Genomic DNA, 16,021 nt, shown 5'->3' on the forward strand with positions numbered 1-16,021 from the left:
CAGCGCACGCGCACACAGCAGCGCGAGGGGAGGGGTCACACGCTAAGGGCAAAGCGCGGGCTGCCAGTCAGTAGAGGCGCGCGCTCGCACCGGGAATGTCTGCGGTCGGCGGCGCCGATGAGCCCCGCTGCGAAATATCCTTTTTTTTTACGAAGAGGGTTGACTCAAGTGTGGCAGCTTCACCGGACAGAGCTTTCGTATATTGCTGTCTTAGATCAGCGGATGGGGGTTCTTTTAACGGCTCGCTGGAACAGATTTAAGCAAATTCGGTGAAGCGGGGAGCTGAAGACGGAAGTGAAATGATGTCTTGAAAACAAGAGCACTGCGGATACTTCGAGAGAAGTGTTTTTTAGGGGGGGTTGGAACAGTAAATACTCTAGTACAGCCGCGGTCGTAATGTTTCATTTTAAATCACATTTCTCTTCTTCTACTCAGTTTCGCTTTGACTCGGCGAGACTCTTTTGTTAATAATTTTACCGGAAGTATTATATTTTCTTGGTTAAATATGTCTTAACAGGCAATTTGAGAGTTAAGCGGTCGTCATTCCAATTACATATATTGTAATATAATAACGCACTGTACCTTTTGCACTGTACTGCACTGCCCCCTACTGCTTTAATGTATGTACAACACAGTAAATAAAACGGATCACTATAAAACAGCAAAATAGATGTCAGGCCATGATTTTGAACCGAACTTTTGTTTAACTCTCCAGTCTTGTGAGTAACTACTTAATTACTACAGTAAAGTAAGCCACTGGTTACCCTGGGGTGCATTTGTAATATTCATATACAGTATATAAATATTCTATATCCTAACCGTACGTAACATTTACGGTATTGCGAGACAATGTAAAGAACATAAAGTAATATATAAAGTTTAAAAATTAATTTGTAGTGTTTAGTATTAGTAGTGTTAACATTTCAACTTCTACCCCTTGCATTACATTTATTTTAAAACTTTTACTGTTGATTTTTTGTGTTTTCTTATTTAATTGTATTTCTAGAATGTGCCGAGGTCCAATAAAAAAAAAGTTGCTGTCACGAATGGCCCCCGTGCTGCACTCTGTACACCCTTTAAGACACAGTATTGTTTTTATTGCACCCTGGGTGGAGAAGATGCTTGTGTCATTGTTGTATCAAAGCGTTCCTCCCTGGTATTACATGTGTGTGCTGTAGGAACAGGTGTAACTGGGCATCTTAAGAAGTCCAAAGGTCCTGTTAACACCATCAGTGCTTCCATTAAAGCTAGAGGGATGCGTTGGTATCAGTGGAAATCCACTGGCAACTGCCATCCAGATTAGCTCGCACTTAAAGCCCTGCCAGCGCCGCAGGGATCGACCTTAGCACGCAACTGTGTGCGCGCACGAGTGACAATGAAGCCGCTGAAAGCAGCACGCCAGTTGCAATAGTGTGGCCTTCATCGATCAAGATGTCCCCCGTGGTTCTCCAGGGGATATGTGGAGCAGTGACAGGACATGTCTGATTCTAATGGACATGAATCATTGATGGGATGGACACCCAACATCCACTCATTTCGTCTCTGTCACTATTATTTAGACCAAGGCCTTTTATGGCACGAATGACCGCTCAGCGAGACAAAACATTGTGACCTTCAATCCAATCAATTCATCATAATTGACTATGACTTAAAGCAGGGAGGGTCGAAGTCCAATTTGGGGGTCCTTTGCGGCCCACAGCTAATTTTTTTCTTGGCCCGCTGCATAACTGTAAAAAAAAATCAAATATATTATTTTAATATATTTTATGAACATAATTATTATATATATAATATATAACAAAATGGCCTGCATCAGAACATTACCAAGGATGAAAACAAAAGTTAAGAAAAAAAGTTACTAGAAGAAAGTTGTTTGTGATGTAAAAAAATATATATATATACAAATTATAGCAGCATCTGCCTTGATTTGGATATTCAACAATTTAAGAAGACTGCAAAATATATGTATATTTAGTTTCATCTCACACCATATCCTGTACAATTTTAACTGACTATAAACAAAAGGCTTCTTACTTAATTGTTGCTTAATTTAAGTGGGCTGCAATTTGAAAGCTCACCACTAGAGGTCCCTGTAGTACACATACAATACAATTTGTATAATACTGCTTCTTTTCTCAACGCATTTCAAAAGTGGGCTTTTTTTTTACATCACGTCTGACTCCAACTGCTGCATATTATAAAAGGAGTTCATTCATAGAAGGAAAATGTCAAAAAATAAGGAATGTGTTGCATAAAAGGAAGGTTTATGGCAGCTTTATGGATGTTTTTTACATTCCGCATGTGATATTCATTTTTCTTGAATTTGCGGTACATTTTCATACGCATCCCTGCAAATACATCAACAGCCTATTGTTGCAGCGACCATATGTCCTCACTGGCGAGGTTTTCAAGGGAATTACAGATGACATGTTTTCTATCTACAGAGCCACAACACTTATATGCTTGGGACAGTTTTAAAAACATAGCTGCTCATGTTTCAGCTGTAATCTAACAAGACAAAATGTAGAGGTTAGCACGTCACATGGTTTATTCTGTTAGCTAAATCATAATGGCATCATCTGTTATTGAAGAACATGCATAAACTTCTTTACTTTTTAGTCTCAGTTTTGCAATTGATAAACTCCTTTTTTCCAGCATTAACATTTAAAAACAGGCTACATCCCTCACATTTACTCAGTGTCACTCCCTTTTTGTTGTTCTTTGTTGTATGTAGCAGCTGTGTCCTTGCTTTAGGGTCCGTAGAAATACTTGGGAAAATTGTAACGACAAGAGACAAAAGTATGGAAAAGCAGTTTTTGGTTGTCTTGCCGTAACATCCTCTGGTACCGTCCACAAGACTGCAGCTTCTGAGTCTTATTTGAAGTACCCTCTAATGTGCTCCACTGTCAAGTCACAGGGTTACCTCTTACTGGAGGAACGAACCTGATGTCTCGACCAGTTAGTTGGCGCTAAAGAGAAGAAAAGAGAGGTAAAAACAGCGATTCATTTCCTTGACTTCCCTATCCTACCAAGATAATAATGTATTTAACAGTATCTTTGTTAAAAAACACACATACAATCTATAAAAATAGTGAATTATATTGCAGATGGCTAATATAGTTGATATAGCGCTTTTCAAGGCACTTCACAATGAATTGAACCCATTATTCATTCACCCCTCAGTCACACACTGGTGGTAAACTACATCTGTGTCCACAGCTGCCGTGGGGTACACCAGTGTAGGCAGCACTGGAGGCAAGCGGGTGAAGTGTCCTGCCCAGGGCAAGTCCACAGTGACTTGGTGGAGGGAGCGAGGATCGAACCGCCAACCTTTGGGTTTCTGGATGACCTGCTCTACCAAATATACATTTTATGGGCGCCTCAAATGCTCACATTTTATGGAACATACTACTTCTACAACGGTACTTAATGCAGTGTGCATGCAAATATGATGACAATGCATGTATATCTTCAAACCTACTTTGATCATGAACCAGCCACATGGGAAAAATAAGCAGTACAGCATAAGCATCACAGTGGATTATGTGGCCAGTTAAGTTTCCAGTTAAGTACTGTGAGCACTGATCTCCACCAAAGAGGGGAAATTGCTATCAATATTGCATATTTGCAGCTACTGCCTGCATACTCTCAATGTACAAAGTGTACCTAATGTCTGTAAGTCTGTTAAGGTTTTTTTTTTAAGGTGTATCAGGTGAAGATACGAGACATAAATCATCTCAAGGAAGGTATCACCAGCGCCATTCCAAGCATAACTTCAACTGTGCTGATGCAAGCTCATCAACAGTGGAGCATATGGAGGACATTACATACGTAAAAACATCCAACATGAATGATTATTTTTCCTGTGTATGGAAACTTATGGCCCAGCCTTTACACACATTTGGAAAAATCATAATTAAGTTAATAATTAATACAAATTTAATACTTTTTTAATTCACATTAAATGTTTTCAATATATAACAATTATTTACATGAAAAATAAGACAATATGTATTTATATATTATTTATTTTGGTTGACTATATTAACTATAAAATATTTTTTTCCATGTGTCCAGGCATTCGGGACACCCTGTAGTATGACTGTACAGTCACAAGATGGAGGCAAACAATCACAAAAAGACATCAGACACATACAACAGGGTGTCTTCATGGAACTTGAAGGTGAGCAGCTTGCGTTCTGACAGCATAGTCGTCTGCGGCACCCAGTTTTTAGTTAATGGGTAAACCATGTGTGCATTTTGTTAGTTGCTGTGGTAGAATCCAGGGCAACACTGCCAAGCTTGCATTTAGAAGCTTACTTTGCACTGACAGGAAGTGACTGTGTGCATGTTGTAATGCTCGAAGGCTAACTATGTGGCTGTTGTGGTTTCAAGCCGCTTAGAGGTAATGATGAAGTTAACAGTCCTACAACACATGTCAACATAAACAGGCCCACTTTTCATAGAAATGACCCCTCTGGATCTCAAATTTGATGTTTTTCTTTGGAATTTTGCCCATCACACACAATCTTTGACACATGAACACACATTTCTTTTTTTTCTGTGCTTTCTAAAGATATAAAAACAGATAAAAAAGAGACAATGCACACAATGGGACGCACTTATTCCGCCCAAAAAGCCTTCTGAAAAAACTCCAAAAAATGACATTGTTTTTACCATTGTTACGCCAAAGAACTACGTTACTGGCATAGTGACATCTCACCACACCACACCGGCTAGCTACTAGCTGGCTAGTCACTAGCTTCACCACACATTCATGGCGTGCTCACAATGCATCAGGCCACTACCGAATGTTGGAGCTGCTGCTGTGTTTTTATTTTTGAGTTTGGAAAAGGTAAAGCTAGGGGTAGGGTTCGTTTCTATGTTGCTATGCGAAATCAATGTGCTCGATAATGCTTAAAATGACCAAAGTACGGCGAAATACTGTTAAGTATTACATGTTATCATGTCTGTTACCACATGGTCAAAGCATGGATGTAAAATCATACAAGACTGTTGGAGGTGTTTTAATAGCGAACTTTGTAGGCGGAATAAGTGTGTCCCATTACGTGCATTAATTAGCTGCCTCTTTTTATTTCTTTTTACATCTTTAGAACACACAGAAAAGAGAAAGACGTGTGTTCATGTCTCACATAAAGATTGTGGATGATGGGCAAAAGAAAAAAGAAAAAGTGCAGTTTTCGTTGAAGTGGCCACTTTGTAGTAACAAGTAGAAGACATTGGACCAGGACTTGATGAGCTGGGCCACAGAGATGGGTTGCCAACATAAGCGGGTGCCACTGTACCCTACAGCTGACTGGGTGTGGTTCCTGATTGGTTTAAATGTTGTTTATGGTTTTATGGGGTTGTGGCCCAAAGACTGGCCCTGAATTCCTGCACTCCCGGTTGCAAGGAGACATCAATACACTCATTAGCAACAAAAATGACACCATTCAGCTTTTCTTTCAGTGAACGCGTCTTGATTCACGTCGTTTCATCTTGTCCTTTTCATGCAATACAGTAAATAAGAAGGTTCCCGAAAATGATGAAGAACTTCTAAAAGAATGTAACACTCACAGCGTGGTTCCCCTGGTGGTCTCGGGTTACTGGCGCTGCTTCCAAAGGATGACTGGAAGTTGTGGATAGTTTCTTGAAGAATCTGCCTTTCTCGACCCTTAGCCAAGGCAAACATTTATAGTTACTCAGTCATGCTGCCTGGTCCTAACAACGTGCTAAACTAGAAAAGCACTCCGCCATGCGCCATAGTTCCCCATAAGTACATATTTACAGTAGATTCCTTGACCATGAAAACATATCGTTAACAATTGGATTCATAATGATATCAATATTAGTTTAGTAGTTATTCATACAAATCGCATTTTCCGTCATTTTTCTTGTGGATCTATCTCCATAGCTTTTAAAGACACAACAAATCCGCACACTCCAGATTCCACAGTCTCTAAGCTATATGTAATGGTGTTTGTTGCATTCTTCATTTGTTGTCTTTCTATGATGAAAATTCCAAATTCCCCTATTTTTTTTTTCATATTCTGGATCATAGTATCCGGAATTATTCAATTATCTGGATCAGTTTTTGATATTTTGTAGAACTTGGTGGAAACTTGTCCTTATTTTTTTTTCCAAGTGCTCTGACCATTTTTTGTGGAGTTACATGCACAAATGCCGAAAATGGTCCTATCTCACAATGTTAAAGAATCCTTTAAAAAAATACCTGGATACAGACCCCCAAAATTTAATCAGTTCTTCCATATCCCTTTTCCGACAATCCCTGAAAATTTCACCCAAATCCATTCAGAAATTTATTATTTATAATTATAATTATTTATAATTATTTTGAACACAAACAAAGTAACATATAAACGCCGGCAAAAACATGACCTCCCTGGCGGAGGTAATTACTAATCAATGTAGTTTTACTAGCCATGCACTAGGGAACATGGAATTCATTTATTAAGGTTGGCTTGATAACACGTTTAAAATGTCTGATGCCGCTACCGATACTGCAATGTTGTACGGATGCCGATGCCAATACCAACCGTCTTTTCTCCTTTCATATTATCCTAACACATTTGTATGCATGTACTTTGCTTAATACAGACATTTAAAAACACACAATGTTCAAACTGTGCAACAAATATTGTGAGTAAATACATTAAAATTACCCACAACATCACTCAAGTTATGCAATATTTCTTCTGCTGCTTTTAAATGTAATTAGCATTTTTGACTGACCAGACCCGACAGCACCCAGGCTGATCTGCCAACACTTCAGTGGCGTGAATGACGTAAACACTCTGCATACTTGTGACGCTTTCGCAAACGTGATATTTCCTATGCTGAAATGTCCAATGCTGTTGCTGCCCCATGAGCCGCACAAATTGCACGCTCTCGCTACTGTGCTACAGTGCGTCTCTGTTTACGGCATGTCGTGCAACTTTGACTTGAGCATTTACACGATACTTGGGGCCCTTGGATCGGATCGGTTGTATATTTTGTTCCAATATCACACTCAGTAAATTTGAGTATGGGATCGGACCATCCTAAGAATATATAATAACTTGTTGAATCAATCGCACCTTCCCAGCATTGAGCTCTGATATTGCTGCCAATATCTGTTGTCTGGGTCCATCTGTTTTAATGCCAAGCTCTCTCAGGTCGCCATCAGTTAGAGTCAGAAAAGCTTCCATGTCCACCTAACAAGTGACACGAAAACCAAAACTTTATATACAATACATGTGTTCATTGTAATTCAAGACTAAAAACACGTTATGGGGGGAAAAATGAATGAATGAATACCTCCTGTTCTTCAAATATGGGCTGGTATTTCTCCAAGGACAGTTTCTTTAGGATACCTGACAACTCATCTATAAAAAAAAAAAGAAAGAAAGAAAGAAAAAGTCAAGAAAAACAGTCTTTCCCATACATTCATTTATATGTGGCGGTCCAAATGTATTCATGGCGGACCACTACCAGTTTGCCCTCGCTCATAAACACATTATAATGGCAGTCTGTGAATGTAGCTTGTCGTTCCAACTTTGTACAGTAGATGGCCCCATAACTCTACTTCTTAACACAACTCATACACGATCAGTGTTGCCAACTTGTCCATATTTATAAAGTGTATAGACCCCTCTACATATTCACAGGGGGCTTGTATGTGTCATTTTTATACAATTACAAAAAGAAGTGACAGAAGAAATTTCAACATATTTGTTTTGCGTTTCATGGTTTGTTTTTTTTTGCATCACAGCTGATTATGCAAATTAGATTATGACGGCATCTACTGTCACCCCCCCTCCAAAAACCCTCTGCCACAAATAGATCGCAGTCCTGTGCGAAACACCGAATCAATACAATGTGTTTTCAGGAAAATACTTCAGAATCAAGTTTATTTAGCGGGCACGTGTGGAGGGATTCTGTTTTTGTTTTCACATGATTTAAAAAGGGGCCACTCGGGCCATTTGTGGCTCATAGCATGTTAAAAAAAATACAGTTAAACAAGAAAACAACAGCAAAAATGAGCAAAAAAGTGTTAGTTTTTAGCAAAACTTTTTTTTCCCTCAGGAAAGTGGCTCATTCACCATGAGTCGGTAATCATTTGTAAATATGTGATAATACAGGTCAAATGTACAGAAATACCACAATTTTACATGTTTATGTCTTTATGCTTCACTCATAATGTTTTTCCGTCGCGCATGAGATTTCGCATTTTGTTCGGTGGTGCACGAACGCACCACAGTTGCTGCGCACATATATAAACAATCTGGACTCAAAACTTGAAGACAAGTTACTATATGGCTACAGGCCCTGAGTGGAATTATAACAGCCCAGCAGTGTGGATTATGTTGACGTTGGTTTTTCATTTCATTTAATTGGCTCCCACAGCCTTTATTTTTTGGCCTATGGTCTATGGCCCAAACGTTTGTATTACCTTCATCTGTGATGGTTCCGCTACTAGAGCCACCACTACTCTTGGAGCGCGGATGGGAAGAGGCTGACGACAAGGAGTCTCCCGGGCCGCCAGGGGGCTTAGGCGTCGGGGAAGGAGATGGGGTCAGAGTGGGTGATGTGCTCTTGGAGGTGGAAGAATTCCCTGACTGGGGTCTTCTCTTCAAATCCATCTTCTACAAACAATGAAGAATGAATTAATGAAGAAGTAATTTTATTGCAATGTGAACTATGAATTCCAGCAAGGGAAAAATGTAACCCTTCTTGAGGGGACATCCGAGGCGACCAGGCTAGGGTGGGAGTGGGTGTCAGGGAGGCTGATATCAGGAAGCGGCAGGCTGGCGGCTGCCGAAGGAAGCGGTGGTGGGCTCAGAGACTGGCTGTGCTGTTTCTCTGGAGCTTGAGTGTTCCCATCAATCAGGCCGGCGGCTCTCTTCCTTTGGGCCGCTATCTGCGCCAGAACACCGTCTGCACTGCCCCCTAGTGGGAAGACATGCATTGTGAACATTCTTTCATTTTCTATACCACTTGTTCTCATTAAGGCCGCAGGTGATAAGAAGACTATGGACCAAGAGGGACAGACTTAAGCGGGTTCCAGTGTATGCCAAAGTTGACTGGATGAACCTGAGCGGTTGTGTGTGTCCCTGTTGAGTCCCGCCACTCCATTAGAGCCCCCAGAGGAGTGAGGGGAGTGGTAGTGGCCAGAACTGGAAGGAGAGGAGGAGGAGGAGGGCCCCTTCGGGATGCTGGGGAACTTCATGGACCTGCTCACCACTCGACTGATGGACGTCTAGATTGGTTAAGAAATACAGCCAAAAAAAATGAATGAGCAAATAAAACATGCTTGTCTATCCTCACACCAAACACTCACGATATCCGAGTTGCCGCTGCTGTTCAACTTCCTCTGAGGAGGCATCGGCAGCCGGGGTGCCTCACTCTTTCCATCGTTGAGGCGGCGTGAGCGATCAGAGTTCCATGGTTCGAAGTTAGACGGGGGCAGGAAGGGAGGGATCACTGCCTTCAGTTTGTCATTAGGTAGTCGGGTCAGCGGGGCGCCACTTCGAAGCTAGAGGAGAAAAGTATCGTGGAAACACCGAGAGAGCTGCTAAAACTGTTGTTACCCGCTAAGTTCAGAAGGGCATGTGTATTGTGCGTGGATACACATTTGTATGCCCGCATGGTGCAGTAGGTAGGTGACTTTATGCGCCATGTTGTGTTGTTTGGTTCTACAAGCTACAGATTGCATCTGACTATTTTGGCGACTCAAGCGTGCCACAGTAGCACTTGTGTTGCCGGCTACAATTTCCATGTTAAAGATTTAAAAACAAGAATTTGGAAATGCCCGGTGGGCCGGATTAAGACGCTTGGCGTGCTTGATGTGGCCCACGGGACGCAGTTTGCCTACACCTGATATAGTGGACCCCTGCATGTTCACAATCCATCATTCGCAACCCCTCAAATTCACACATTTTGAATGCACACAGCATTAAATGAAATTCATCTAAATTCAATGTATCCAATCAGTCAATTAACAGTAATTAACAGTAATGGCTTTCCAAATATTGTTAGTACCATTGTGGTGATGAGCATATCCTCCTTTTCGGATGACGTCCTGCATAGACCTGGAAAAGAAAGATATTTATACTTTGCATGTACGGTGCTATTACCATCACGACTATGACTCACCTGCGTCTTTGCTCTTGACTGCCCAGAGCGCACTGATGTCACTTCCTCCCTGAGTACCAGTGGGTACCAGTGGCCCGTTGGAGGAAGCAGCAAACTTCATGTCAGCCTTCATGGTGGCGTCCAGCGGCGTCTCCGAGTCATCGGGAAACGGAGCGAGGCGGTTGGACAGAAGGCCGTGCCTCAGAGTGTGAGTCAGCTTGAGTCGTCTGAAGCGATTTGACATCCTACTCCACCAAGACTGGAGACAAAGACACACTCCGACATGTTATGGTATGTGTTCAGTGATCGAAATATGTCCCCTTTAAATCAATTAAACATCCAGTGATGTCCGCTCCCAGCATGTCTTGCAGCACCTTTTGGTAAACAGTCGCTCAAAGGCGAAAGAGCAACTACACAAAAGTCACCGACTGGGAGAAAAGTGTCACCTTAAGGCCTCCTTTGTCGTCAGGTAGCACGGGAGCGTTGTTGAGAGCATGTCTGCTTTTGGAATGAGCCGCCGTTGTCCTGCCACGGTGTTTGGACTTCTCCTTGTCCACTTGCATACACACTGAGGCCAACAGACGCACCAACTCCGTGTCTGCCAAATCCCACAGAAGATTAAAAAGACGGAGTACATTTACACCATTTTTTTTTAAATCACATTTTGTTCCCTGAAAACAATCATATGTGTGGTCGTTAAAGATCTGACTCCATTGAAATAGATCCTTTCAACCCGCTAACGCCCAGTACGGGGTCTTTTTCTAGCAGGCATCTCAAGCCCACATTACATTCAATGACGATTCAATGCGACTGAGTGTATACTCAATCTAATTCCATGTCACGCTAGACACCGATATCAGCAAACGAGACTGTGTTCTATTGCTAATTCCAACATAACAGTGGGGTACCTGGGTCATTGAGCAGCATAACCAGATCAAAAGCTGTGTAGCCGTTCTTTGCTCGAAGGTTGACATCAGCCCCCTGGCTCAGTAGGTACTTGACAACATCTTTATTTCTGCAATGAAGGGATACAAATGTCAATTGGCTTGAGTCCTGAATAAAAAACCTATGATGTCACCAAAATACTGACATACCAAAAACTGTGATGTACACACCTCATTCTGTGCTAAGAAGTATTAGATCCTAGTCTGCATGGACTCTTTTTGGAGTTAACTCAGTAAGAGGGTAATTGTACTACCATCTCCTACGTACCCGTGATACGTGGCCTGCATCAACGCCGTCCACCCGTGAACTCCATCTTGTTTGTCCACGTCAGCCTTCTTCTCCACCATCAGCTGCACAACTTCTAACTGACCGCTCACTGCCGCTATCATGAGAGGCGATGCACCCTCCTGATTGGACGAATTCACCTGACCGGGGTCTTCTTCCAGGATCTCCTTGACGAGCTGGGAGTTGCCTGAGCCAGGATAAACAACAGTTGTTAAGTTGGGGAGCATTTTATCTTGAACAACCTGCAATGTTCTTCTCAAACGTACCCAGTTTGAGGGCACTGAACACATCTGGTCTTCGTCTCTCGTCATCTGTGGGCAAATAATGAAGAACCTGATAACAGCCCATATTTCAAAACAATTGAAACAGTGACATTTATTGAGTGCCTTGTGAGCATGTTTTGCTATCACGTCAGGCTTTCCATAAGAATTATAAGGCCAAAAGCCTAATAGCGATGTTTTAATTGCTTGTTTTTATTAATTCATTGACCAAATATAGTAAGAATAGTGGAATTCCAATATGTGGTACCCCATTAACGCATCAGAATTGTTAAATGGCTTTAAATGTGCTCGAATGGCACAATAAGCGTTTGGAAATGAGCTAGCTTACCAGACACACGGCCATTTTGAGGCAGCCATATCTTGCCATGGTCACATCACTGTCACATGACAACCAATCCAAATGTTTCGTAGCTCGTTCTGTTTTAATTCACACATGCATTATAGTAAGAACGAAGATATTTGGCACCTTATCAAAGCATTAGAATTGTTAAATGGGTTTAAAATGACCTTTAATGGCAACCAATACGTTTTTGGAAATTAGCTAGCTTTACTTGACACACCATTTTGGGGCAGACATCCTGGCAGAGTCACAACGTCAGTATCGATAATAGCACGATGAGATTGATATTATTCAGTTCTCTTCTCTGTTTTTTTTTGTTGTTGTATAGTACAATTTAGGATATTTAAAGTGGCTACTTTATGGGTAAAATAAGTATAAATACAAATTCATTAAGACATTAAATATATAAAAACAGTGTCAATGATGCAATGTCGGAAGTAAACGGTTCATTGGTAGTAAAAATGGAGTGCATATTATCCAAAATGTTGCCTCTTTAAACATTTAAAGCTGCATTCAAATTCAACAGAGTTGAAAGCACTCTTAGGATACTTGTGGGTTTAGGTCGTGTAACTACCGATGCAGAAAGGCATCAAAGAGGTGTCGGGTTGGTGTTCACTACCTTTGTTTTTGCTTTCACATTCGTGTTAACTGCAGGGAGGAAACATACACGCAGACAATAAGAGGTCCTGCTGGAAAAGTGCAAAAGCTTTGTTTTCATTCAGATAGGGTCAAACCACGAGGGACTGAATTGTTCAGTAAAGCTAAGACCTCTCCTAAGGCCACACCAACCTTTTTCTTTAACACAAGTGAACGTTGTATTTGAATTATGTTATATTTTATACATTCGGAACATGATTTGCTATTTTCATGCATTATTCACAACAACAAAAAAGACAGAAGTGGGGTTTCAAGCTTTGGCTTCTTGGCACTATCACTAGCCGTGGCTCCATATTCACAGATTTCATTTCCCTGCTTTAAATTGTAAATAATTACATTTTTTATGGTCACTTAAATAGGAAGTGGTTTTGTAGGTAGTGTGTGCCTTTAATTATGCGTCTGCCTGGGGAGTAATAGCAGCCACTCAGTGCTGCACTTTAGCAACCATCTACTGAAGCAAGAGATGTTCCCATGTTATCACAATGTATGGACGCAGGTTGCTACCATGCTAGCTGGTAGTAATTATTAGCATTGACATTTTGTTTGGATTCTCCAGAAATTAAAATAGGAATTTATGCACATAGCATTGATGCTATCTATTAGCATGTTAGCATTAAAATGCCGTTGGGGTTCTCCAGATATTTAAATAGGTGGCAGTGAGAACTTCACATACATAGATAGCACCTATCTTGCTAGGTGCTAACTTGAACAATTTGGTGTTTTGCATATCACATGGACATTTAGCACTTTAGCAGCCATCTACTGAAGCAAGACGTGTTCCCGTGTTATTGCAATGTAGTCACGCAGGTTGCGAGCATGCTAGCTGTTAGCATTGTTAGCATTTTGCGAGCGAACCTGTTAGCAGATTGCGAGCATGCTAGCTGTTAGCATTGTTAGCATTTCCGTTTCAAAAATAGTTTCAAAGGGAAAGCCCAAAAGCTACCAAGTTGGTCTCAAACGCCGGGCCAGATGTTCGCAACAGGTTGCAGGCCCGTTAAAAATGTCCGCAGGATTTTTTGGAGTTGTTTAAGTTTAGTGTAAAACGGAAATTAAAATGTGTTCAACAACTGTGAGAAAATCATAAACAATGTCGGCATTTTAGAGCTGTTATGGGTGCGTCCATTATTCCTGGTTGGAACGTCATCCACTGTCATGTCATCATAAAATAAGTCATATTTCGTGACGAAGGCAGAAGTCCTACCAGTCTGTGGTCGGACAGTGGTGATGGAATCCAGGTAAGCCTTGATCTCTCTCTGTTTCAGCTGCATGGCGAGTTCAAATGCAGTCTTGGACAAGACGTTGACTCGGTCTGGGTCGGCGCCGCGCTCCACCAGCTGCTGAGCAACAGCCACCTTGCAGAACACAACTTTATTTGCCATCTTCAACACAAGCACGCCAGCATCACCTTCAGCCTACCTTCCCGCTGAGAGTAGCCACCATAAGGGGACCCCAGCCGGTGGTCTTCTGTGCAAAACTGACGTCGGAGCCCCACTCTAGCAGCAGACGCACTGAGGCCTCGTGGCCGTGCTGAGCCGCCACCATCAGAGCCGTGATGTCCATGAAATCCCGCACACCACTACCTGCGCAGCCTTCACCGGCTCCGAAACCCACCGCGCTGTGGAATAAATGCACAAACACCCACAAACATTCAACATGTCCTTTTGTCCAACCACGAGAAAGAGCACCGAATGCCCGAACCTGCAGCTGTTATTGTTATTCCTGTTGGAGACGACCTCGGCGGCGGCGGCCAGATGATCGTAGTCGTCCACGTAGGCGCCGCTCTCCAGGAGAAGCTTCGCTACATGCGTGTGTCCCCCGCGCGCAGCCAGTGTCAGGACACTCGCACCGAGCCTGTTACGTCCATTAATGTCCGCCCCGTTCTCCAGCAGGATGTGGGAGACAGCCAGGTGACCAAACCTAAGCAGACAACGACACATTGTACAAATTATTACTGTTAGTACACCATGGATGTCTCTGAATGTTCTGGACTCCTGCTTCACTACCAGAGCACAATAATGCTACCTAAAGTAGACAGAATAGCACACATTTGTGTGGTTGTAGCCTAATTTCCCACAGCTGACGCCTCATGTTGTGCCTTACTAGTTGAGACTGACTCAATAGCGCCTCTGCTGTTTGCAGCGAGGTAGTGCACTCCATTTTGCTGCAACCACAGTATTTCACCACTCAAATTATCAATAATAAATAGCACAATTTCACACAATTGCTTAAAATAGCAGACATTTAACACGTATGTTTTGAGTAGTGTGGATTGCGTTAACGCCGTTGATAAATTTGTGACAAACTAGTATCCATACTATCGATACTTGGATCAATTCACCCAACTGGTCGAGGCCGATGGTCTTCCTGGGAGGGAGTTTTGACTTCATCCTTGTAAATTATATTAACATCATTGGTGTGTCATTATTAATCAACCATGTAAGATTCCTACCTAGCAGCCTGCATGAGCGGCGTCCAACCGTAATTGTTGCGGCTGTCCACCGAGGCCCCCTTTCGAAGCAAAAACCGGACCAGGTTTTCATGACCGCTCGCGGATGCAAACTGCAGGCCGGTGTTGCCCTCCTCGTCAGTCCCGTCTACGGGTACCGCGGACAACAACAAGTCCGCCGTGTTGCATTCCGAACCAGCGTCCGAGCGCAGTCTGCTTTGCCGCCCGGACTCTTTGGAGGTCCCGGGCTCCAGGATCCCCCGCGCCGTTTCATAGTCCCCCTCATCGCATGCACGGAGCAGAAGCAGAGAGTTAGCGGGGACGCCGAAGTTCATGTCCGCCTTGTTCTTGGTCCCATTCAGCGACTACTTCACTTCTAAACAGAAAGAGTTACACACTTTTCCAACTCATAATATAAAGTCTTCTATCACTTCTATCAACTCTTTTTTTATTTAAACTCATATTTAGTTGTTTTCTTTAAAGAAAAAAACTTTGACACTGCCCTGGTACCCGTTACTTGTTCTAGAATTTCATCACTCGCACGTATAACCTGACACAACTTCCGGTGTATCTTCAAAACAAAGGTCTGCAGTTGTCGTCTTCAGTGTTCGTTGTGTTGCGTGAGTTAATTTTATTGAGCCAAACACGCACCATGCGGAAATATACATCTAAATGTCTGTGTTTATAGACACTATCATAAGCGACGCTAATTTCCGTATTTACTGTGTCAAAACAATAAACATTCAGTTTTGGCACACTTTGCACGAGTTCAAACCCACACAAAAATATCTAAATATGGTTTGGAAAAAAAGGACTACAACGATTCCTTTTTTTCCTTTTAACCTAATATAACCGTTTTTTATGTTATAGGAGTCATTTGTGCTTTCGACATTTTTTAACGACCGAACGTGGGTTTTTTGGTTGTTGTTTTTT

The 16,021-nt window shown here is 42.2% G+C and overlaps 1 protein-coding gene and 1 long non-coding RNA gene across 3 annotated transcripts; one reads left to right on the plus strand and one right to left on the minus strand.

Annotated features, from left to right (window-relative positions):
• Positions 1-1,726: 1,726 nt before the first annotated feature.
• Positions 1,727-14,487, plus strand: LOC129173771 (uncharacterized). Of its 2 annotated transcripts, XR_008567303.1 has the most exons (6): positions 1,727-2,989; positions 3,220-3,422; positions 3,704-3,831; positions 4,078-4,183; positions 10,182-10,425; positions 13,905-14,487. It is a non-coding gene; the product is annotated as an uncharacterized LOC129173771 (long non-coding RNA). The 2 variants fall into 2 exon arrangements; XR_008567302.1 differs by having other exon boundaries at positions 3,220-3,831.
• On the minus strand, positions 2,258-15,613 carry LOC129173743 (ankyrin repeat and SAM domain-containing protein 6-like). Its single transcript, XM_054764827.1, has 18 exons — positions 15,092-15,613; positions 14,341-14,559; positions 14,059-14,257; positions 13,844-13,994; positions 11,631-11,675; positions 11,347-11,551; positions 11,043-11,149; positions 10,581-10,732; positions 10,156-10,393; positions 10,042-10,091; positions 9,341-9,535; positions 9,094-9,259; positions 8,729-8,949; positions 8,453-8,645; positions 7,318-7,385; positions 7,098-7,214; positions 5,578-5,674; positions 2,258-2,969 (listed from the first exon to the last, which is right to left on the minus strand). The coding sequence occupies exons 1-18, from the start codon at positions 15,421-15,423 to the stop codon at positions 2,920-2,922; spliced, it is 2,805 nt and encodes a 934-aa protein (XP_054620802.1). The 5' UTR covers positions 15,424-15,613; the 3' UTR covers positions 2,258-2,919.
• Between the last annotated feature and the right edge of the window lie 408 nt (positions 15,614-16,021).

The sequence above is a fragment of the Dunckerocampus dactyliophorus genome, chromosome 21 (genome assembly GCF_027744805.1).
Source record: "Dunckerocampus dactyliophorus isolate RoL2022-P2 chromosome 21, RoL_Ddac_1.1, whole genome shotgun sequence".
In the NCBI taxonomy this organism is placed as follows: Eukaryota; Metazoa; Chordata; class Actinopteri; order Syngnathiformes; family Syngnathidae; genus Dunckerocampus; species Dunckerocampus dactyliophorus.

Excerpts from the sequence above, each read along its gene's own strand:
- LOC129173743 (XM_054764827.1), bottom strand. The coding sequence starts at position 15,423 with ATGAACTTCGGCGTCCCCGCTAACTCTCTGCTTCTGCTCCGTGCATGC. Across the intron at positions 11,552-11,630 it reads GTTCAGTGCCCTCAAACTGG|GCAACTCCCAGCTCGTCAAG; the intron begins GTACGTTTGAGA and ends ATCCTGGCTCAG. Across the intron at positions 7,215-7,317 it reads CCATATTTGAAGAACAGGAG|GTGGACATGGAAGCTTTTCT; the intron begins GTATTCATTCAT and ends GTCACTTGTTAG.